This window comes from Hypanus sabinus, chromosome 6 (assembly GCF_030144855.1).
Source record: "Hypanus sabinus isolate sHypSab1 chromosome 6, sHypSab1.hap1, whole genome shotgun sequence".
Lineage (NCBI taxonomy): Eukaryota > Metazoa > Chordata > Chondrichthyes > Myliobatiformes > Dasyatidae > Hypanus > Hypanus sabinus.
Window position 1 is genome coordinate 30,935,128 of NC_082711.1, and position 24,576 is coordinate 30,959,703.

A 24,576-nucleotide genomic window follows, 5' to 3' on the forward strand; every position below is an offset into this window, starting at 1 on the left:
TAAGTAGCCTCATGTGCAGCACCTTGTTAAAGGCCTTTGGAAAATCCAAGTAAACAACATCTACTGACTGTTCTTTGTCTACCTTGCTTGTCATTTCCTCAAAGAACTGATTTGTCAGGTAGGATTTCCCCTCAGGTAAACCATGTTGACTTGAAACCACATCCTTTGTAAGAAACTCCAGCATTTTCCCATCCACTGAAGTCAGGCTAACTGGCCTACAATTTCCTTTCTTCTGCCTCCCTCCCTTCTTAAAGAGTGAAGTCATGTTTGCAGTTTTCCAGTCCTCCGAAACCATTCCAGAATTTCATGATTCTTGAAAGATCATTACTATTGCCTGCTCCCACAATCTCTTCCACTACCTCTTTCAGAGCCCTGGGGTTCAATCCATCTGGTCCACATGATTTATCTCCCTTCCGACCTTTCAACTTCCAAAGCATCTTCTCTTTAATAATAACAACAACTTTCACTTCTGCACAGTGACATTCTTGAAATTTTGGCATACTGCTCATGTCTTCCACAGTGAAGACTGACACAAAATATTTATTAAGTTCCTCCACTATTTTTTAATCATTACATACACTCCTGCTCTTTTTCCAGTCGTCCATTATCCACTCTCATCTCTCTTTACTCTTTATCTATTTGAAAAGACTTTTGGTATGTATTTTTATATTTTTAGCTTGCTTCCCTTGATATTTCACCTTTTCTCTCCTTATGGTTTTTATATTTGCCTTCTGTTGGCTTTTAAAAGCTTCTCAATCATCTAACTTCCCACTCAGTTTTGCTATATTGTATGCCTTCTTTTGCTTTAATGTTGTCTGTGTCAACCACTGTTGCCTCATCCTCCCTTTAGAGTACTTCTTCATCTTCAGGAAGTATCTATTCCGCACCTTCTGAATTGCCCCCAGAGACTCCAGCCGTTGCAGTTCTGCTGTCATCCCTGCTAGTGTTCCCTTCCAATCAACTTTGACCAGCTCTTCTCTCATGCCTCTGTAACTCCTTTTACTCCACTGTAATACTCATACATCTGACTTTAGCTTCTCCTCCTCAGACTGCAGAGAGAGCTCTATCATATTGTGATCACTGCTTCCTAAGGGTTCTTGTACATTAAGCTCCCTAAATAAATTTGGTACTTTTCACAACACCCAATTCAGAATGGCCTTCCACTAAGTGGATTCAACCATGTTACTCTAAAAAGCCATCTAATAGGGTTGCAAAAAAAATTATCTCTCTTGGGATCCAGCACCAACCCAGTTTTCCCAATCTACCTGCATATTGAAATCCCCCATGACTATCATAACATTGCCCTTTTGGCATACATTCCCTCTCACTTGTTGTAATTTGTAGCCCATATCCTGGCTACTCTATAGAGGCCTGTAAATAACTCCCAACAGGATATTTTAACCGTTACAGTTTCGTATCTCTTCCCAGAAGGAGTCTACATCTTCCTATGTCACCTCCTTCTAAGGATTTAATTATTTTTTTAAATCAGCAGAGTCAATCCTCTGCTTATCTACCTGTTCTTTTGATAAAATGTCCCTGACTGTGGCACCTGGGAGGCAAAATATCATCTGGATGGCTTTTCCACGTCCATGGAATCTCCTGTCTGTTCCCCTAACTATGGAATCCCACGACACTATCACCCTCCTCTTTTCCTCCCCTTCTCTTCTGAGCCACAGAGCCAGATTCAGTGCCTGAGACCTGCTTACTGCGGCTTCTCCCTGGTAGGTCCCCTGTTCCCACCCTCCCGCCCCACCCAAGAGTATCCAAAGTGATATACTTTTATTTGAGGGAAATAGCCACAGGGGTTCTCTGCACTAGTTGCCTATTTCCTTTCCCTCTCCCAACATTCACTCAGGTACCTGCCTCCTGTAACTTAGGAGTGATTACCTCCCAGTGGCTCCAATCTTTCACCCCCTCATTCTTCCATATGAGTCAAAGGTCATCAAGCTGCAGATCTAATTCATTAACATGGTCACTAAGGAGTGTGGCTTGGTGAACTTCTTACAGAAGGAGTTATCTCAGAGAATGGAGATCTCCCAAAGTCACATCTCCTTTCAACATTCCCACTTCCATTGTAAAACCTACATCTGTATTTAACATTTCTACACTGGGAAAAACACAGTGGAGATATACCCTAATTGGGTCTCCCATCATTTTATAAATTCTGTCATTTCCCCTCGACCTCCAATATCCCAGAGAAGACAAAGCAAGTCAGTCAATCCTCTCTGTATAAACTCAAGAAAGGGCACATCAGCTTTTATCTGGGTATGTTGCAGCCCTGGAGAACTCATCTAATTATGTAAAATACTTTTTGTTCTCCTTCCAAATAGTCTCAGTTTGTATCTATTCTTCCCTTTGTCTAACAGAGCACCCCTGTACCTCTCTCCATGGACATTGCCTGACCTGCTGACCACCTGCAGTTCGATTTCTACTACAACATCTTTAACCAATTTTCACCCAGCCTCAATCACCACAACCCTCTGGTGACTGCTCTTCCAGTTTACAAATCAACCACATCATTAAATCAAACCCAAAGCCCTTTGCACCATACATACCCACAGCTCCAATACCCCAAGCTCGCGAGTCACCCATGTTTAGCTACAAAACTTCGGACGGCATAACCTCACAGTGGCACAAGCCTGGGCACCAAGCCTTGGGCTCTCTTCGTGGAGTTTGCTTATTTCCCCTGTGATTGTGCGAGCTTGGTCCAGCTGCTTCAGTTTCCTCCAATTATCCAAAGATGTGCATGTTGATTGGGAAATTAGCCATTATGAATTGTCTAGGGAAGTGTAGGTAGATGGTAGAATTAGGGGGAAGCTGATGAGTATGTGGAGAGAATGAAAAAAATGGGATTACTGTATGGTTATTATTGTGATGGGTAGTTATTGGTCAGTACAGACTTGATAGGCTGAAGGGCCTTTCTCCACGCCGTATCTCTCTGTCCAAGTCCACTTCCTTTGCTGCTGATCCACTCTCTTTAAAAAAACCCTCCACAATTCACTTTGCAAATTCAGTAGAATGCATACTGTGCAACTCATTTGATGGTGTTTCATGTGTTTTACAGCATTCTATATTATCCTTTCCTCCAAGAGGACCACAACTTTGTCATAGGATTTAGAGGCATGTGTGCCTCAATGACCCAGAGAGCTATGTTGGCTGGAGTCAGGGCCTTGTGCTTTGGCTCTTGGTAGGGTCACCCATGCCAAACAAGTCAAAGGGTAGAAGCCAGACCTAGAGTGGTCCACCAGCCCTCCAGGTTAAGGGATTCAGCTCATGCTCAAACAGAAACAGCAGTGAAGAATCTTTCGATACAGACAGAGATGGAGGACCTTCATTGCTGCCCTAAACACCATAATGGGCAGTAAGTATATCATCCTTTGACTCTCCTTTCTTGTGTATTATCTGTGGAGTTGCTACCTCCAATCCCTCAGACGAATAGGAGACAATCATACGTTCACCTTCCTCATCAAAAACGAAGCAATGGTGCCATGTTCCTGTCCACTTAATCATTAAAATTTGAATACCGTCTCGGGACTGGCACCTCCTTTGATATTTTTACATGGGATGGGGAGCATACAGCAATGGGCAATTAGAAATTCCAGTCTACGATATACCACAACGTAAAATTCACAATGCCCTGTTCTAGTAATTAGCATTTCAGTAATTACCAGGAAAGGTCCAGGCTCTTCCCTCCATTCAAAGCAGATTACAGATGTCACATAGCTGCCAGGAGTTTTACAGGGACATACACTGACTGTAGTTCCAATATGCCAGCTGGATCAGAGGAATGGCGATGACTGTAATTATCATTTAATAATTACACACAAGTTAGTTTTGAGATCGGCAATAATTGTTGTCTATATCCTAAGAAGAATTTTTTTAGAAAATTCAGATGTGGGATAGAATACTGAGATGGCAGCTGTAAATGCAGTTTATCCTTAATGACCTGAGGGAAAAAATACACATTCACTCACAGAAAAGTATATTTTATAATATGTAATCCAGTTTCTTATACCCATAAACTGTTAAGTCAACAATAAATGAGTGTTGTGAAGTATCAATCAAAGTAACTGATTTCTACTTTCAATATTGCAGCTTAGAAGCTATTTTATTATTATGTAGAACGTGGATGCTGTGAGCAAGGCTAATATCTATTGCCCATTTTTAATTGTCTCCTGAGTGCAAACCATTTCTGAGGGTGGTTAAGAGTCAACCAATTTGGTGCAAGGCTGCGAGATTACGTTCCGGAAAGATATTCGTGAACCAGCTGGGTTTTAAAACCCACATTTTAAGAGCTAATGGCCTTTTTTTTTGCCTAAATGCTATTTAAGTTTAAATCCCTTGATGCAGCATTTTACATTCTCAACCAGGAACTTTACTGTGCTACTCTACTGAGAATGGCACTTCAGAACACACCAACACTATTACACTTGGAAAATGAAGATAAGATAATTCTGTAATTCCACGGTGTGAGATTAATTTAGGGTTCGGATTAGCTACGTGTCAGTGAGAAGTGAGCAGCTGAAGTCTGCAGTGTCACTCCACTGTGGCCTGTCACTCCAACACCACATTTTGGATTTCTGACACTTCTCCCTTTTCAGCAGCTGATTGATGGAACATATAACAGAACAAAAGACTTGTAACCAAGACAAGATGAGAAAACACGGACACCTCTTCCTGAAGCTGATAATGGAATGACTCTCATAAACATTAGAGATGAATTGGAAATTCCAACTTGAAGGACGGAGAGCATCTTACCAAGGAGCAAAGGGGAAACACTCCCTCCTGCCACTCAAAAGAAATGGAGAATCACTAACGTGTTTAGTTATCCTTTTCAAGCAAAAAATGTCACAGTGGAAACACAAATCCTGATGTCTTTTTGAGTCTGCAACAGCACACTTGAACAGCCATGACTCTGTTAACTTACCACGCACTTTTGAAAAGTGCAACATGCAAAATGCTCGAGTTGGCTTTATTCGTTTCATGTAATCTGGGTGAAGGTGCTGGCGGACCTCCTCTTGGACCACTGCAGCACTTCCATGCATGGCGTGGTAGTGTAGCGGGTTAGCGTAAAACTATTACATCACCCGCTGTAGGATCGAGGTTCAATTCCCGCCACTGTCTGTAAGAACTTTGTACATTGTCCCCGTGCCCACGTGTTTCCTCCAGGAGCTCCATTTTCCTCCCACAGTCCAAAGACGTACAGTTAGGGTCGGTGAGCCGTCTGGATGCTACGTTGCTGCCAGAAGCATGGTAACACTTGCAGGCTACCCGGCACAATCCTCGCTGATTTGATTTGACACAAAGCACTTCACTCTAAGTTTTGATGGACATGCTGCAAATAAAACACCTTTTCCCACAGGATGTCAGGTAGGGAGTTCCAGGTTTCTGGCTCAGTGAGTTCATTTAACTCAAGTATGCGTGTCTTAAAGTGAAACTAGCAGATGATGGTGTTCCACCACCTCTGTCCACCTTAGTAGTAGAGATCACAGGTTTGGAAGGTGCTGCCAAATGAGGAGTTCACCTACAATATATCTGGTAGATAACACACAAAAGCATCACACCAACACACTGTGGCTGTAGTGTACTGGATGGGTCAAGGTTCTTGAGCGACCTTCCACACTGGATTTGTAACTGTATTGGATCAGCCCAGGTGAAGGGTCTTGGCCCGAAACGTAGACTATTTATTTATTTCCATAGATGCTGCCTGACCTGCTGTGTTCCGCCAACATCTTGCGTGTTGCTTTGGATTTCCAGCATCTATAGGTTTTCTCACATTTGGATCACCTTGGCGGGAGGCGAGCCTCATTCATCAGAGCAGCTATTGTGGTGTGGATATTGTCTGAGACATAGCCTTTACTGTGGTCATTGGTCTCCATGATTTCTTGCTTCCCCATAGAGTGAATCAACGTTGGCTGAAGACTGTTCCTTCCAGCTGAACATCTGTAAATGTTTCAGCCACACCATTACTCAAAGCATTCTCTGCCCATCATGTACTTGACTGTCCATCCCCATTCACAAGAGAATTTTGGTCTGATCTGTCGGCTGTGAGGTAGATTTGCCGTGCCTATTGCTTGTGTTTTTTGCTCTTTATTACACATAGTCCTAAACTTCACCATGACAGCACCATCACCCTTGGGTATTGGTCCTGCTTTCAGTAAGTCCTACTGTATTCTTCACTGAATGAATGTTGTTCCTTTATCTTCACTGCAATAGTTATATGGCAGGCCATGAGGTTCAAGGACGTCATTGCTCAGTTTTCACTTGGGAGATCTGTGGTAAGTCTGTTCCATTTAGTGCAATAGAGCCACACAATATCATGGAGTGTCTCCAAGAGGGCTTACTCCCACAAATATATTGACAGAAAACAGCTGAATTACTGGTCAACAGTAACAAGAGTCTTGGTAATTCCAACTACTGTCTTCGCAGCAGGTCTAGGATTTAATTTTATTTAGCCAACATATTCATCACAACAAATACAGAGCATGCTTTTTGGAGATGAAGTACACGAGACAATGGAGACCATGGAGATGCTTCCTCAATTATGGTTTTTAATGCATGACCCATACAAAGACTGTACGATGGAAACAATAAAGCTATTTGGTGTGGTAGATTTCAAGCAAATGCTAACGAACCACAAAAACCAAACAGAAATCAAATGAAGAACACAAGTATATACTGAAGGACAATTCTACCCTACTTAGAACTGTGGATGGGGTGAAGGCTTACTCACCATTATAGTTAGGTTTTGTATCTAGGTGAAGAAAAGTGTTGTCAGTGATTACGTGCAGCTCACTTGGATGTTTGGATACTAGGGCGATGCCATTGTTTCTTTCCTCGTCGCAGCCATGCCTAGGAAATTCCATTGCATCACTTCCTGTAGTGGACACAAAGTTCTGTTGCAACCATTTCTTTGATTATTGCTTTAATAGTAAACGTAGTCAATCACATTTGAACAGAACAACAATTTCAATTGCTTTGTTAAAAGCCATTTGACTTGCCAGTCCATCCTGCCCTGCATCAAACCCCCCTCCCCACCCCCAAAATAGTAAGTGATGCACAGGAACTTCCTGAACACAGTTCTCAAGACAAACTCCATAAAGCTACCTCCGTGGAATCTAGATAAAACCATTTGTAGCTTTGGACAGTTGTACAAAATCTGCATAAATTAAGCAACATTTTGCCGTATTCACAGTTATTAATTAGATCAGGAGTTCCCAACCTTTTTTTATGCCATGGACTCCCACCATTAACTGAGGGGTCTGTAGACCCAAGAATGGGAATTCCTGATTTTGGGAAAACAGTCCTTTCCAAAGATAAACCTGTTATTAATCTTTAAGGGCATAAGCTCATAACTTTAATGTTAAACTAAGAAAGATACATCATCATTTCTGAATGGCTACCAGTGCAATAAATGCTGAACTGTAGACTGTCAACAATACCGAGTAATCATTAGGGAAGCAAAGTACAGCATAAGAACAAGTCTTCAAATCTGAAGACCTGTTCTTACAAGAAAGCTTTAAAATTCTTTGTCATTATTTTTGAAAACTTATGATCAGAGACTGTCATACACAGGAGTAACAAAACTTATGCTAACTTATACACTTCCTATCCATCATTTTCAGTTTAAAAGTTCTATAGAGCTCCAAAAATTCAAAGCTAAACCATATAAAAAGTAGTGTGTACTTTCTCACGACAGAGCATCTCAATGAAACTGAATAAGTCACTAGATCACAAGAGCAGAATAGGCCATTCAGCCCATCGAGTCTGCTCCACCATTCAATCCTGCGCAGATTTATTATCCCTCTCAACCCCATTCTCCTGCTTTTTCCGCATAACCTTTGATGCCCTGACTAATCAAGAAACTATCAAGCTCCATTTTAAATATACCCAACGACTTGGCCTCCACAGCCAACTGTGGCAATGCATTCGACAGGTTCACTAACTGCTGGGTAAAGATATTCCTCCTCATCTCTGTTCTAAAGGAGCGCCCTTCTATTTTGAGGCTGTGTCCTCCAGTCCTAGACACCCCCACTATTGGGAACCTCATCTGCAAGTCTATTCTATCTAAGTCTTTCAATATTCCATAGTTATCAATGAGATACCCCCTTCATTTTTCCAAACTCCTGCAAGTACAAGCCCAGAGTCATCAAAAACTCCTCACAATGCATTGAACCTATCGTCCTTGGGTTATTCTTGAAATCCTCCACTGGACCCTCGCCAATGCCAGTACATCCTTTCTTAGATAAGGGACCTAAATCTGCTCACAATACTCCAAGTGCAGCTTGACCAGAGCCTTATAAAGCCTCAGCATTACATCCTTCTTCGTATATTCTGGTCCTCTCAAAATGAATGCTAACGTTTCATTTACTTTCCTTACTACTGACTCAAAGTACATAATATCAAAATACGTATACATTATACAACCTTGGGATTAAGCTGCCTGTAAGGAGATGAATCTCAATGGCATAATAATAAATGTACCTTGAACTTTTGAACTTTGAAGCCATAAGTAAACCTTTAAGCAACCCTGCTCTGGAACTTCCAAGTCCCTTTGAACCTCTGAATTCTGAATTTGCTCCCTATTTAGAAAATGGACATTTGTACTGCTTCCAAAATACAGGGCTGTATCTGGTGCTCTAAATGTGGTGCCAACATGATGGAGAAACAAAGAGCAGGCTGACTGACCACTTCCCAGATTTACTCCCTTTTCATCTGCAAGGGTAACCCTGTGTTTCCAGGTGTCCGCCACTTAATTCCCCATCCACTTTGACCTCTTACATCATTCCAACATAACCTCATATAAGCTCACAGGCAAGCATCTCATCTTCCTACTAGAGAAGTCATTTTCATCAGGAAACAATATTGAAGTCAATAATTTCAGTTCTGATGCAATCTTATCAACCTGCAATGTTAACTTCTTTTGCCTCTCCCCCTGATGCTGCCTGATCTCTTGAGTGTCACAAGTAATTTTATTTATTTCAGATTTTGAAATCATCTTCAAATTCCATAAGTACTTTCTGTTTTTCTTGTATTATTTTAACAAACTGCAGCTGTGAACTGTCAATTAATGGAACTCTCCACAACAATCCACTTAAAAGCTATCTACAATTGCAATAAGCAAATCTATAACTAACAGCACTTACAACATTTTTACGAGAAACAGGATTTTACTGATCTGCTATTTCATCAAAGTATTTTCAGTCAACGGGAACAAACCCTTACATTGCAAAGTCAACTTCAAAGCCATTCAAAGCAAGACAAGGTTCCTTGGACCAATCTTTCCACAGCGTCCATTGCATAACAGAAGTGCCAAGGAATAGAGCTCCCAAACACAAGAACGTCTGCAAATGCTGGAAACCCAAAGCTACACACATAAAATGCAGGAGGAACTCAGCAAATCAGGCATTCCTGAAGAAGAGCCCCAGCCCAAAATGTCAACCGTTTATTCATTTCCATGGATACTGCCTGATCTGCTAAGTTCTTCCAGCATTTTGTGTGTGTTGCCAAGAAACAGAGACGGTGGAGACCATCCAACAGCTGTACTTCACGAGAAAATTCAGTATGTACCCAGAAGACTGGGCAGCAGCCACAGGGAGAAAGAACTTGCCAGCAAATCAAGATTCAATTCGAACTTCTGTCAACGCTGCTTCTCCCTCTACAGATGTTGCCTGAGCTGCTGTGTTATTCCAGTGTTTTCCCTTTTTAAAGATATCCAGCACATTCCGTATTTCACTTTATCACTGACATTCATAGCTTGCTATTAGTCACTAAAATGCTGCAGCTCACCTTTTGTTTCCATACATGTTACTTCAGATTCCTACAGTCATTTCAAACATCTTTAGTTCCACTTTTGGGCTTTATGCTTTGAACTGATACACAGTAACTGAGAGCACCTGCCAAATCAACTTAATTGAAAATATTTTGAATCACATACAGCTGAAAACCTATTTGGAATATTAAAATTATTCCAAATGATCCTAGGGCCTACCCTGATAGCAAAATCTTGGCCTGAAATCTTTCTATTTCGAACACGAGGAAGTCTGCAGATGCTCGAAATCCAAAGCAACTCACACAAAATGCTGGAGGAACTCAGCAGGCCAGGCAGCACCAATGGAAAAGAACAAACTGTCGCCATTTCAGGCTGAGACTGTTCTCTTGAGGACTGAGAGGGGGCAGGAGGGAAGATGCCAGAATAAAAAGGTGGTGAGGGGGGTGGGGGTATGGAGGAGGATAGCTGGAAGGTGATTGGTGAAGCCAAGTGGGTGGGAAAAGTCAAGGTCAAGATCACCATTCTGCATGTGTTGCTTAATCTTTCTACTTGCTGATCATAAAATACATAGTGCATGCTGGCTCTTGATAACGATGTAGAATTCTCCTGGTACTATAGCAGCCGATCAACTTTAATTAGGTGAGCAAGCTTCCAGAAAGATACCTGGACCATCAGTTTGAGCTCAGCAAGCACCCATGAGGTTCAAAAATAAAAGCCTGAAGTATGTAACAGTGAGCCACAAAGACGATTTTAGTACCATCAGTGTAGACATGTGAGTAATTGCTGGAAAACCTGCAATTATCCTAAAGAGGAAGGCACTTTCAGTGGAAATGTGGAATCATGTAGGGAGGGTGCAGATGATGAACTGGAGCACCAGTAGTTGAATTGCTTAATGTACCTTCACTGTCAGTTCATAATAACTTTAAAACAAAGATGTTGATACGATATTTGGAGGGGAAGAACAATTATGCACTTAAAATTTCACTGATCCCTTTGACAAGGTCTATTAAGAATAATCGCAAATATATGATTAAAGTTCGAAACTCCGAACCACGCAGAAATAGTTCATCAGCATTTTCTGATCACCTGATGACAGATTAGTCACAATTTATGATGCTACTATGATTAAAATATTTACTCATGACAGGGCTTGGAACGAGTAATTAAGAATCCTGATGCATTCCTTCACTGAAGTGAAAGATTTGGCGTAGTTGGTAAAAGTTCCATCACTAGAACAAGTATCACCCTGGGTACAGAGAGAGGTGGATACAGCCCAGTCCATCATTCCCCGCCATTGAATACATTTACATGGATCACTGTCACAAGAACACAGAGTCCAACATCAAAGCCTGCCACCATCAGGCCAAGTCCTCTTCAAGCTACCAAAGTTGGGTAGAGGGTACAGAACCCTTAAGTCCCATGCCACCAGGTTCCAGAACCATCGTTACAATTCCAGCATGAGGCTGTTGAGCCAGAGTAGTTAATTTCATGCACCACTTCTCTGAATTGATTCTATGATCCGCTGACTCACTTTCAAGGACTCTTTACAACTTATGTTCTGAGGCATTTATGTGCAGTTTGTCAGTTTTGGAGTCATAGAAAACTACAGTACAAAAACAGGCCCTTTGGCCCATCGACTCCATGCTGAACCACTTAAACTCCCTAGTCCCATTGACCTGCACTGGGACCACAGCCCTCCATACCCCTCCCATCCATGTACCTATCCAAACTTCTCAAATGTTGAAATCAAAATTGCATCCACCACTTGCGCCTGCAGCTCACTCTCACCATCCTCTGAGTGAAGAAATTTCCCCTAACGTTCCCCTTAAACATTTCACCTTTCACCTTTAACCCATGACCTCCTGTTGTAATCGCACCCAACCTCTAAACAGAAAATGCAGCTTGCATTTACCCTATCTATACCCCTTATAATTTTGTATACCTCTATCAAATCTCCTCTCAATTTTCTATGCTCCAGGAGATAAACTTCTAACTGATTCAATCTTTCCTTATAACTCAGGTCATCCTGTCCTGGCAAACAATCTTGTAAATTTTATCTGTACTCTTTCAATCTTATTTACATCTTTCCTGCAGGTAGGTGACCATAACTGCTCACAATACTCCAAATTAGGCCCCACCAACATCCTATACAACTTCAACATCCCAGCTGGTGAACTGAGAACCTTGATCTATGAAGCCCATGAAAAGCTCTCTTCATGACCCTAACTAACTGTGATGCCACTTTCAATGAACTACGGACCTGTATTCCCTGATTTCCTACTTTTACCACACTCCTCGGTGCCCTTCCGCTCACAGTGTGAGACCTGCCCTGGTTGGTCCTCCCAAAGTGCAACACCTCACGCTTATCTTCATTAAATTCTACCTTGCATTTTTCGGCCCATATTTCCATCTGATCCCAACCCCACTGTATGCTTTGATAGTCTTTCTCACTGTCCACTGTACCCCCAATCTTGGTGTCATCCACAAACCTGCTGGTTCAGTTAATCAGATTATCATCCAGATCACTGATATAGATGACAAACTACTACAGACCCAGCACAGATCCCTGCGGCACTCCACTAGTCACAGGCCTCCAGTCAGACAGGCAACCGTCTGCGATCACTCTCTGGCTTCACCCGCAAAGCCAATGTCTAATCCAATTTACTACCTCATCTTGAAAGCTGAGCGACTGAACATTCTTCACCAACTTTCCATGCAGGTCCTTGTCAAATGCCTTGCTGAAGTCCATGTAAGACAACAGCCAGTGCCTTGCCTTCATCAACCTTCCTGGTAACCTCCTTGAAAAAACTCTATAAGATTGGTTAAACACAACCTACAACACACAAAGCCCTGTGACTATCCCTAATCAATCCTAGTCTATCCAAATTCTCATATATCTGGTCTCTCAAAATACCTTCGACTAACTTTCCCCCTACTGATGTCTGGCTCACAAGCCCATAATTTCTTGGTTTATTCTTTCTTAAACAGTGGAACAACATTAGCTATCCTCTAATTCTCCGGGACTTCACCTGTCGCTAAGGATGTTTAGTAAAATTCTATTTTATTTCCTTTTTTCCTGTAAATAACTGCAAGAAAATGAATCTATGGGTGGTATACAAGACCATAAGACATAGGGGCAGAATTAGGCCATTTGGTGCATCGGGTCTGCTCTGCCATTCAATCATAGCTCATCCTTTTTGCCTCTCCTCAGCCCTACTCCCCAGCCTTCTCCCCATAACCTTTGATGCTGTGGCCAATTAAGAACCTATGTAGACACATACATACCATAATGATAAATTTACCTTGAATTGGTACATCGGAAGGACTCACTATCAACAGTCGGTACACAGATGAGATTTAACCAAGGCACAGCCTATTCACTCAAGTGGCATTAATGGATGACGTAGCACTTAACTCTAGGCAACAGTGACTTCCTGAGGTAAAACCTCAGAATGGATCATCTGGCAATTTCTCTCATTGCTTTATGTGGAAACTTGCTATGCACAAATTAACCTGAAATGTTCCCCACATCACAAGATGTGAGAGCACTTTAAACTGTGCTTTAGTGGTTAAGTGCTCTATAATGCACTGCTGCCTGGAAATTTAAAAAAAAGCGAGTGCTTTGTTCAACACATGGTTGTGTTGAAAAAGGAGAACAGGGACAAACAAGAAGATGACGGACTGATTAATAAAAAGGGGACGGGGACAGGTGCTAACTTGTGGTTGTGAGCAATAGCTTGAGAGCCGGTGTCAGATTTATCAGAGGAAAGAGGATTCGTGTCAATCACTGAAAATTAATACCTGTTACAGGCTAGAGAGGAAAATAACCACCCAGTCTAGTTTGAACTGCAGTGTAGGAGAGCTCTACTGGATCATAAATTAAAATTTTACAACCAACTTGTGGGCCCATTAATGCGATCAGTAAGTCATTGAAGACAAAATGGCTGGTCAAGTAATGAAGCTCACTCAGATTAAGAGATAAGGCCTGTAAAGTTTGAAGCACTTTCCAGTGCATTGAGGGAGACTGATGAAGAAAACATGAGAAATTAATGAAACCCATTTGACCCACGCCATTCTACTCAGCCACCAAACCCAAGGGAATGTATTTGATTATTAGAAATTATTTTAAAGTTATTGAAGTAGAACACCACATTGTTTGTTGAAAATAGGTTTAATTCCCCCAGTGTGATAAATTTCCAATCTCAGTAATATTACCACACGAGAAGTAAATGGAAGAAAAATATATGGTTTACATCAGGCTTATAATATTGGTTCCTTAAGGTTATTATAGCTGGGGGGTGGGTGGTAATGGGGATAAGCTTCCACTACCAATTAAATGCTCCCAAAGGTGTGTGTCTCAAATTGCCTCTGACAACCAAGTCCAGTTCCTGGCTTTCATGTGTAGTTTAGCTACTAAGGCCGGCAGAACCATTTCTACTGACAGAAGATGGGGTAAAGTTGGGTTACTGGCACCTTAAAGCCAGTCATTTCGGGCAGACGGGGCTTGTCAGCCGTGGTTGGCAGCTCACCTAGAAGAAAAACACTGAGGTCAAACCTCTGCTGCCCTGTAGCTATTCCCAAAGGTTGCTTCTGGAGCAAACTCCAAGGAAATCCAGAGCTGGAGTTCCTAAGGCAGTCCTACATTGACTTCCATGCTGACTGGCAACTCCTGTGACGCTGCTGGTACACAACTGTATCAGCCTCTGCTGTTCCTTTGGATTTATCAGCTGCGTGGAGGTGGGGAGCTTGCTACATGGGCAACAGCTTGATCTCCATAGCCTACCGCCCAGGCTTGCTTATCACATGGACGGCTGGGACACAATATCCATGGTTGACCTCAACTAATGGAGGGCCTCACCATATCAGACATAAAAGCAGAGGGAAAGGGGAAACTAGATGTATTGTGGCTTTATCCTGACTAAAGAGTTGGTATAAAAGTGAAATGAGACACAAAGCTGTCAGGAATGGTTTCTATCTAAAATAGGGAAACAGTGAAGTGCACTCTTCCCTCGAGACAGGGTGACTTTGAATTTAGTGTTGTTACAATAGTAGTAGAAGGAACAACAAAAATACAATGAATTGTGGAGGTTACAGAAGCAGTGCATTGTGGAAGCCACTTCCAGTTTGTCCACATTATTCACATTGGCAAGTGGGAGCCAGGGATTTTCACTGGAATCCCTTCAGACCAAACATCTTCACATTCAAATACTTACAAGATAAACAACATGCTCTGGGCTTCTTACTGGGTCCTCAGTTTCCTATACAGCAACCACTATTTCTACACTGCATTGTTTCCTTTATAAAACTGGCCATTAAGCAAGGACCCTACTCAGCTCTACTTAGAGCAGTACAGCACAGGAACAGACCCTTCGGCCCACAATATTGTGCTAAACCAGCCGTTAATATTGATTCCAATAATTATTGAGTATTGATTACAAAAGTAATTTCACTAAAAATCAAGTACAGATGGCAAAAAGAATGGAAGAAAGATGGTTAAGAGAGAACAATTCAAGAGACAAATAATTAAATGATATGAGACTTTACACTTATTAAATCTTCAGGACTAGAGAGGCTGTCATATTAAATAAAAATTACCTAAACTGAAAAACACATTTTTGGCAAGATAACCAGTTAATTGGTGGCTAACTAGGTGAATTCAAGTACAGGAGTCCCCCACTTTAAAAATGTTCGCTTTACGCCACTTGGCTTTTACAAAAGACCTACATTAGTAACCTGTTTTCACATTACAAGGAGGATTTTCGCTTTTATGAAAAATTTTCCCATATAAATTAATGGTTCTTTGCTTTACACCATTTTGGCTTAAGAAAGGTTTCATAGGAATGCTCTACCTTTGTAAGGGGGGGGGGGAGAGACACCAGTGACTCTGTGCATTTTGATCGCTAAATCTGTTGGCAGGATATCAGTGAAGGAAAAAGGCAAATGCTACAGCCAACACAAAGTACACTGCAGATGCTGTGGTCAAATCAACACGTACAAACAAGCTGGATCAACTCAGCCGGTCGGGCAGCATCCGTTGAAACGAGCAGTCAACGTTTCAGGCCGAGACCCTTCGTCAGGACTGAAGAAGGAGGGGGCAGCGGCCCCATAAAAAGGGTGGGGGGAGGGTGGAAAACCAATCAGAGGAAAGATCAAGGGGTGGGGGAGGGGAAGCAGGGAGGGGATAGGCAGGAGAGGTGAAGAAGGAATCTAAAGGGAAAGCACTATGGGTAGTAGAAGGCAGTTTTAGACCACATTAACTGCACATTGGTCTATTCCCAAACATGCTGATTTGTTCCATAATGATGAACTTTATGAGACTTCAAACAAATGTTATAAACATTTAAAAGCATTTATTCAAAGACAGGAGTTCATATAAAATAATCCAAACCACAGCAACTGTATATTAATGTACCGGTACTAAATATCAGCAATACATTCTAAGACACAGTCACAGTCCACCTACTCCACAAAAGACAGTATTTGAGTTCTGAACTCAAATAGCATCAGTTGATAGCATCAGTCTCCATAAGAATAGTCCAAAGATAATCAGCTTCAGAGTAAAGAGAATGGAGCTGTAATTTCTGATTTCCCATATATTGATTTCGCTATTAATTTGCACTCGTGTCTACTTCAAAAGTCCAAAACTGAAATGGCAAAAATACTTTTTCTTTCCTCATCTGCAAAGAGAAAGTAAAGCTGTACGGTAAACAACTTTGTAGGATTTACACTTGAAAATAAACTTCAAAACACAGGTTATCCCCTCCTAAACGAAAAAAACTGTCAGGATTTTGTTAAGCAAACAAAAAGATGCAACAAATTGATGCACTAGGTAAAATGGTGTTTGGCTTGGAACTGATGCATATGACCTCTTGCCTTTTTTGCTGATGACACTCACAGTACCAGAGAATCCTTCATGTGCTGTTGTTTGCACTTTATGGGAAGTAAGACCAGACCAGTGGTTGGAGGAAGTGTGCTGGATTTGCAGACTTTGGTCTGAAATAATTTCGCTCCTCACCCGTTCTGATTTCCTGCTGTGCAGCCCAAAATGAGGATTAGACAACTGTGAAAGGAATTGGCAAAAAACTTTCATGAAGGCTTGGGTTTCACTTAACATTGCTCAAAGGGTTTGCAACTGCAGATGAAAGCGAACACCTAGTTAGCAGTGGTTCACAAACACTCCTATAGCTGTTATAGATGGAGTTTAAATAGAATTCCAGATCATTGAAAGAGTAGAACATCTGCCTTTAAAAGCATTACAGTTGGCAGTGATGTCACTTGTTCACCAAAATGACAAAAGCAAATAATCAAACACGAGGAAATCTGCAGATGCTGGAAATTCAAGCAACACCACACACAAAATGCTGGTAGAACACAGCAGGCCAGGCAGCATCTATAGGGAGAAGCACTGTCGACGTTTTGGGCCGAGACCCTTCATCAGGACTAACCGAAAAGAAAGATAGTAAAAGCAAATAATGGTTGCTTTGTTCATTTGTGCTTCCAAAGACATTCTACAACCTGAAATATTGCATTATTTATAAAATTCCGGGCCAAGCAACAATACTTGAGTGTGCACCAGATTTAACAAGACCTAACCAACCAGGTAGCTCAGTTCAGAATTAGCTTGATCATCACTGACACACAGTATGTGGTTTGTGGCAGCTGTGGGCCAAAGGAAAATATTAAACTTTAATTAAGCTAAATCAAAGTCAAACTAAATTTAAATTGGAAGGTATTGTATTCTATCCCCCTGTCAGATCTGTGTCAAAAAAGCAGCTTCAAATACTTCACAAATCTCCTCACTGACATTCAATCAGGAGTCAATGCTGAAAAGTTTTTACAATAATTCAAGCATGTTCCTGTCAGCTCCACACCATGTAGCAAAATAGGGAGCTCGAAAACATGATGTACTAGGCGACACTAGGATTTTTATTTTCCAAACTGGTCAATTGATGATAAAGCATTGTCCTTTGTCTGCAACAATGGTAATCAGTGTTTGAAAGACACAATGGGCAGAAGACATTGGATCTTTCCCTAGCATTTGATCAGGCAGCAACCCCATCTGCTAGCTTGCATCCTTTGACACCAGCCTGATGGAAACCCTCAAATTAAAATATCCTTTGTGCAGTTGTGGCATGACCCACGCCAGACGCCAACTGGCAGAAATAACTTCCAAAGGAGATCGCTGGCCAAAATCCAAGTTAAATATTCCAGTGCACTGACCTTGCTAAAATGTCAATTGGATATGCATATTCTTGTTCTACAACATTTACTCTAATGTTTGTCACATTTTTGAGTAAAGATTATCCTACATTGTATCACAAATGACTTGAAAAGTGGTGAACCCATCACTTTGTGACACTAATTATTTAAACAAGACTACAAAGCTCTTTTTCACATTTTATGTTAGTAATTTGGATGATGAAACTGATGGCTTTGTGGCCAAGTTTGCAATAGGGACAGGTAGAGTTGAGGAAGAAGGGAGTCTGCAAAAGACTTGGACTTGGACAGATGATGAGAATGGCCAAAGAGGTGTCAGACGGAATACAGTGTCGGGAAATGTACGGTCATGCACTTTGGTAGAAGGAATAAAAGTGTAGACTATTCTCTGAACAGGGAGGTTCAAAGGGTCTTACCAATGTTGAGGAGGCTGCATTGGGAGCCCAGTCGACCCCAGCAGATTCGTAGGTGAAGTGTTGCCTCACCTGGAAGGACTGCCTGGGACCCTGAACGGATGGGAGGGAGGAGGTGTATGGGAAGGTCAATCACTTAGGCCACTTTCAGGACGAAGTGCCAGGACGGAGATCAGTGGGGGTGGGGGGGGGGGGAGGGAGGAGGTGATCTCTGTGGAAATTTGGAGGGGGTGGGAGATAAAGATATGCTCAGTGGTAGATCCCTTTGGAGGTTGTGGAGGATAATATGTTGCATGGAGATCTGATACGCAAGTACAAGAGGAACTTTCTCCCTGTTAAGATGGCAGGAAGAGGGGATGTCCGGGAAATGGAGGAGATGGAGTGAGGACAGCAGCAACGGTGGAGGAAGGGAACCCCTGTTCTTTGAAGAAGAAGGACATCTCTGACGTGGTGGAAGGGAAAGCCTTGTCTTGGAGATGAAGGATCTGAGAAAAGGGAATAGCATTTTTACAGGAGATGGGTTGGGAAGAGGTACAGTCAAGACAACCATGGGAACTGGTAAGTTCATAAAAGATGTTGGTAGACAGCTTGTCTCTAGAGACGGAGACGGAGAAATCGCGAAAGGGGCCAGAGGTGTCAGAAAAGGATCAAGTGAACTTAAGAACAGGGCTCACATGCCTTGTCACATCTATAACTTCTTTCCCACAGAATTACAAGACACATATCTTATTCTATGTTTGTGTTTTTGCTGCAGCGATGAGGAGCTTTAACGGTGATTATCTGGTTGATAGAGCAATAAACTGCACAGAAGTGGTTACAGTTTCTGAAGATGTGGTCCTTTACTGCACATATCAGCTTGGAATGAAAAATAGCTTTGTTACAGAAATAAGACATCAGATGATTGCCCCAGAGACTAAAGCCAAACCCACTGTGGATTTATATAACAAGCAGACATGGGAAAAGGGGCACAATGCTTCATGTTTTGTTAGATTGTAATACATTTCTGCCACAGAAGGCTGTCGGCATTCGGGAAGATATCTTCAGACGGAGACTGACAGACCTCTAAACTCCAGACTAATCTGGACATGTGGGACAAGGACGGGAAAGGGTAGCTGAGCTGCCAATTAACTTGTAATCTTAGCGAACGGGATGGCAGATTCAATATGGGTGCAGCATGCTGCTTGTTGCTCCAATTTCTAAAGTTCCTGTGTTTTTTTCCCATTGTGCCCTGGTAATGGCTGCATTCAACTTACTGCATATCAGACCCATTGTGTTAGATGCCACTGCTTTCTGCAAATGCCTGTGTTTACTTTTTACAGACATTACCAGGCTTGTAAATTCTCAGGATGTGGCCTGGATTGGAGCATTTATAATGGGGGAATAGATATAATGGGGTTGCTTTCTTTCAACAAAGGATTCTGAGGGAGGCACATAAAACTATAGGATGGGGTGAAAAAGTGAAAACCCTTTTTCCCTTTGTGGAGGAGGCTAAAAGAAGAGGCATAGATTTCAGCTGAGGAGGAGATGGCCTGGAGGGATGAGGAGCTTCAGGTTTCTGGACGTCAGCATCTCAGAAGATCTGCTTTGGGACCAACATAATGATGCAATCACGATGAAGGCAGGCCAGCAGCTACACCTCATTAAATGCTTGAGGAAATTTGTTTATGCCACAAAAGACCTGAGCAAGTTTCTACTCAGCTCTTTGACTGGTTGTATCACCATCTGGCATTGAGGTTCCAATACAAAGGATCAAAGCTGCAGATGGTTCCAATTTCAAAGTTCAAAGTAAGTTTATTATCAACGTGCATACGTGTCACCCTGTGGTTCATTTTCCTGCAGGCACACACAAATAGAATCATTGAAAGACCTCACCCAACAGAACAGAAAAATAATCAATGTGCAAAAGACAACAAACTGTGCGAACACAAACGGGAAAAAAAAGCAATAAATATCGAGAATATGAGATGAAGCATCCTTGGAAATGAGTCCACAGGTTGTGGAAACAGTTCAGTGATGGGGCGAGTGAGGTTATCCCCACTGGTCTTAAAGCCTGATGGCTGAAGGGTAATAACTGGTCCTGAACCTGGTACTGGGAGTCCTGAGGCTGCTGTACCTTTTTCCTGATGGCAACAGCGAGAAGAGAGCATGACCTGGGTGGTACGAGTCCTTGATGATGGATGCTATTTTACTGCAACAGCATTCCGTGTAAACATGCTCATTGTTTGTAGACTCAGCTAACTCCGTCATTGGTCCTCGCACCCCCCCCCCCAACCATCAAAGGACATCGTCAAACAGCAGTGCCTGAAGAAGGCACATCCATGATTAATGACTCTCACCTTGCAGGACATGCCCTCTTCTCATTACTACCATCAGAGAGAAGGCATAGGAACCTTCAGCTTCACACTCAGCATTTTAGGAACAGCTTCTCCCCTGCGCCATCAGATTTCAGAACGGTCCGCAGACTACCTCACTACTTGGCTCTCTTTTTACACGATTTACTTATTTTTGTTTTAAAAATTCTTGTCGTAACTTAAGGCATTTTATGTATTGCACTGTACTGCCAGACACAGGAACAACAAATTTTATGACATATGTCGGTGATAATAAAGCTGATTCTGAGGGGAAAGCTTTTTTCACAGAGCATTGTTAATATCTGGAATACTCTGCCAGAGGACATGGCAGAAGCAGATGCAATCACACACTCTGGAATTGACAAGGCAAGGAACCCAAGGATGTAATGGGATTGATACAAATAGGTACAACACACATGGAAGCAGTGATGAAAAGGGCCCGTTTCTGTATTATAGAACTCCAAGAATATGACTCCTCATGATCAAATATTAAACAGGCTGCTGCCATGGTCATTTGGGTTTAGAAAAATGGGAATCACCCCTCGTACATAAGGCATCACCATTGTTTTTTTAAATTTTAAAATCTTCTTTATTAATTATTATTGAAGATCAACAACAAAAAAAAAGAAACATTAAGTCAATATGTCATTATGTACAATAAAGAATTAAATTAACAAATAACTGATTAACAAAGCTAAGCAATATATCAATAATAAGAAAAAAAAGTGTTAGGAATTTTTTTTTAGGGAAAAAAGAAACAAAAAGCCATTGGGAGCACAACCCCGGAGCTATACACCATACAAGCTTCCATAGAAAAAAATCAATCCACCAACTCAAATCCTCTTAAAGAAATATCCGAAGGAAACCATATTAATGAACTCAAATCAGATGATAGTAGTGGGCGAATGAACCCCACCTTTTCTCAAAATCAAATCGAGGATCGAAAGTTCGACTTCAGATTTTCTCCAAACTAAGACATAACATCACCTGAGAAAACCATTGTTGCATCACCATTGTTTGAGACAGTTTGGATCTATCTCTGGGCTCTTTCCAATATAGCTTCCATAAAAATCTATAAAATACTCTGATTCTGCTTGACAAGTGTTACAAATGGTAGTAATTTTTAATTAATTTACTTTGTAAATGTCAGCAGGATTTATTATCTGCAAAGGGCTCAGTGACCAAACAGTCAAGGTTGAGAAGGGAATTTTCAAATTGACTATCAAATAATGTCTTTGTATGCCTCCAGAAGGAGACAACACTTCAACAATTTCTAAATTGAAATTTTAAGCTATTTAAGATATGTCCAAATTTCAATTGTTTACATGAACAAAATTTTGATCAAGTGATCTTATTCGAAGCAAACTCTGGAAAAGTCACGAAGTACAGGCACAAAAATACTCCACACATGAGAACAAACTTGGTAGGTTAATTGTAAACTGCCCCGTGATTCGGCCAGGGTTAAATCGTGGCATTGCTGGGAGGCACAGCTTGAAGGGCTGGAAAGGCCTATTCCGTGCTGTATCTCAAAGAAATAAAATAAAAAAATAACACCTTACCATCACTGCAAACCAGCATAAAATCCCTCCACAAACCTCAGTATTCCAGTACTCAGTATTCTCAGTATTGGGGCAGTATTCCAACATGAAATTTGTAGATCATAAGGCTTTGGTTATATTTACAATGATCCAAATAAAGAAACTGTTCCTGTCAAGCAAAGATCCTTTCTTCTTCCGTGTTGTTTCTTCAGGTTTTGGTGGCGCCGCTCTTACCAGTATGTCGTTTTGGTCACCCTATTATTGGATGGTGGGGTGGAGATATGTCTCTGCCATAGGAGGTGTAAAGCACTCCTTCTCTCCGCTAGCCTGCTTAGCTGCCCCCACCCCCACAATCAGGGACACGTGAAGGTATGGGAGCAGGCGGTGGATGGTTGTATGAGCAGATGATGCATATCACAAGCCCTGGTTATACGACCACTGATGCCAGGCTGACAATCTCTGGAGGATATTGGTAATGGCCAGGGTCCCCCATCTTGTAAAGACACTGCCCAGACGAAGGCAATGGCAAACCACTTCTGTAGAAAAATCTGTCAAGAACAAACATGGTCACAAAAAGACCATGATCACCCATGGCACATAATGAACAAATGATTATAGAAAAGATCCTTTTATGGGTGGGGATACTACCCCACCACCACTATATACACATCAGCCATGCTTGCACCATGTGTCACTTTACATACATACAGTTAATATATATATATATATATATATATATATATGATCAGCTTTATATGTATATACAGCCATACTCAAACATTACGTTTTATAGGATTGCTTTACTATATATATCCATTGTGGGTTTTTTTGTTTTTTCATTGTGTTAATTAAGCTTACTGTTTTTTTTAAATGCAGCATCAGAACAATCATTTTGTTCTCCTTTATAATCATGTATTAAAGAGCGACAATAACCGAGCTTGAATATTGAATTAAGATGAAAGTGGTGCAAAGAATATTTTTGGGCATGTAGCTAAGATTCGATGCCGAGTTACAGGAAGCTGTTGGACTTTGGGAGACTAGGACTTTGTTTCTTGGAACGCAGGAGGAGGAGTGACCTTATAAGATATGTATAGAATCAGGTGGTGAATGCACAGAGCCCTCTTTGCAGACAAAGGATACCACAATCTCATAAGTTTAAGGTGAGGGGGAAAAGATTTTAAAAGGGTCCCAAGGGGCACCTTCTTCACATAGAGGGTGGTGCATATGTGGATCGAGCTGCCAAAGGAAGTAGTTGAGGCAGGCACAATAATATCTAAGAGACATTTGGATGAGTACGCAAATCGGAAAGTTTCAAAGAATAAGGGCCCAACATGGACAAATGAGGCGAGCTTGATGGGGCACCCTAGCTGGCATTGAGGAGTTGGGCTGAAGGCTTCTTCCATGCTGACTCTAATCTTAGGCATCTCAGACATGCGCACTGTTTTGCGAAACACAGATGAGTAGGACCAGTGCTAAACATCAGGAAGCATGTCGGGGTGTAGGAGGAGATTTACTAAAAGGCTCAATTCTCTACAGTGGTTGTTCTTTCTGCAAAGCAGGTTAAGGTGAAGTTTGATAGAGATGCTGAGACAATAGACAATAGACAGTAGGTGCAGGAGTAGGCCATTCAGCCCTTCTAGCCAGCACCGCCATTCACTGTGATCATGGCTGATTGTACTCAATCAGTACCCCGTTCCTGCCCTCTCCCTCTCTTTACTCTTATACTCAATTCCTCTTGTTATAAAAGCCAGCATGCCATTAGCTTTCTTCACTGCCTGCTGTACCTGCAAGCTTGCTTTCATTGACTGATGTACAAGAACACCTAGATCTCGTTGTACTGAGAGTCACAAGTGTTTTGATATCGTGAATAAGGAACCTCTTCAGCGGCAGTAGGATTAGAAACCAGAGATTAATGATAAGGAATGAAAGACACATGAAAAAACTTAGGTTTGGCACAGACGGTTCTTGTGATCCATAACACACTGCCTGAGGGGATGTGCAATCAGATAACATTAAACAAACCGGAGAAGTATATGAAGGGAAAAGATTTACTGGTTCACAGGCAGAGAGGAAAGACTAACTGGATGGTTCTACAAAATACGCAGTACAATCCTTTCAGCAGAAGGCTGGCCTTTTTCAGTGCTGTACCACTACACAGTCTAACCAAGTGTAGTCCTACTGTGACCTGAGAATGAGACGTCCAAGAAACCAGGCAGAACAATTAGGTGATATCAAAGACCCTAAGACATAGAAGACATGCCATTCGGCCCATCAAGTCTGTTCTG

General features: G+C 41.7%; 1 protein-coding gene across 4 annotated transcripts in view; it reads right to left on the minus strand.

The window, feature by feature from the left end:
- LOC132395384 (disco-interacting protein 2 homolog C) overlaps positions 1-24,576 on the minus strand; it is a 594,953-nt gene that overhangs the window by 404,797 nt on the left and 165,580 nt on the right. For 3 of the 4 annotated variants that reach the window (XM_059971899.1, XM_059971900.1, XM_059971902.1), the window contains exon 2: positions 6,734-6,877. The exons of the other annotated variant lie outside the window; for it this stretch is intronic. In XM_059971899.1, coding sequence (XP_059827882.1) covers positions 6,734-6,877 — 144 coding nt within the window. The remainder of the gene's footprint in view (positions 1-6,733; positions 6,878-24,576) is intronic. 4 annotated transcript variants of the gene reach the window in all.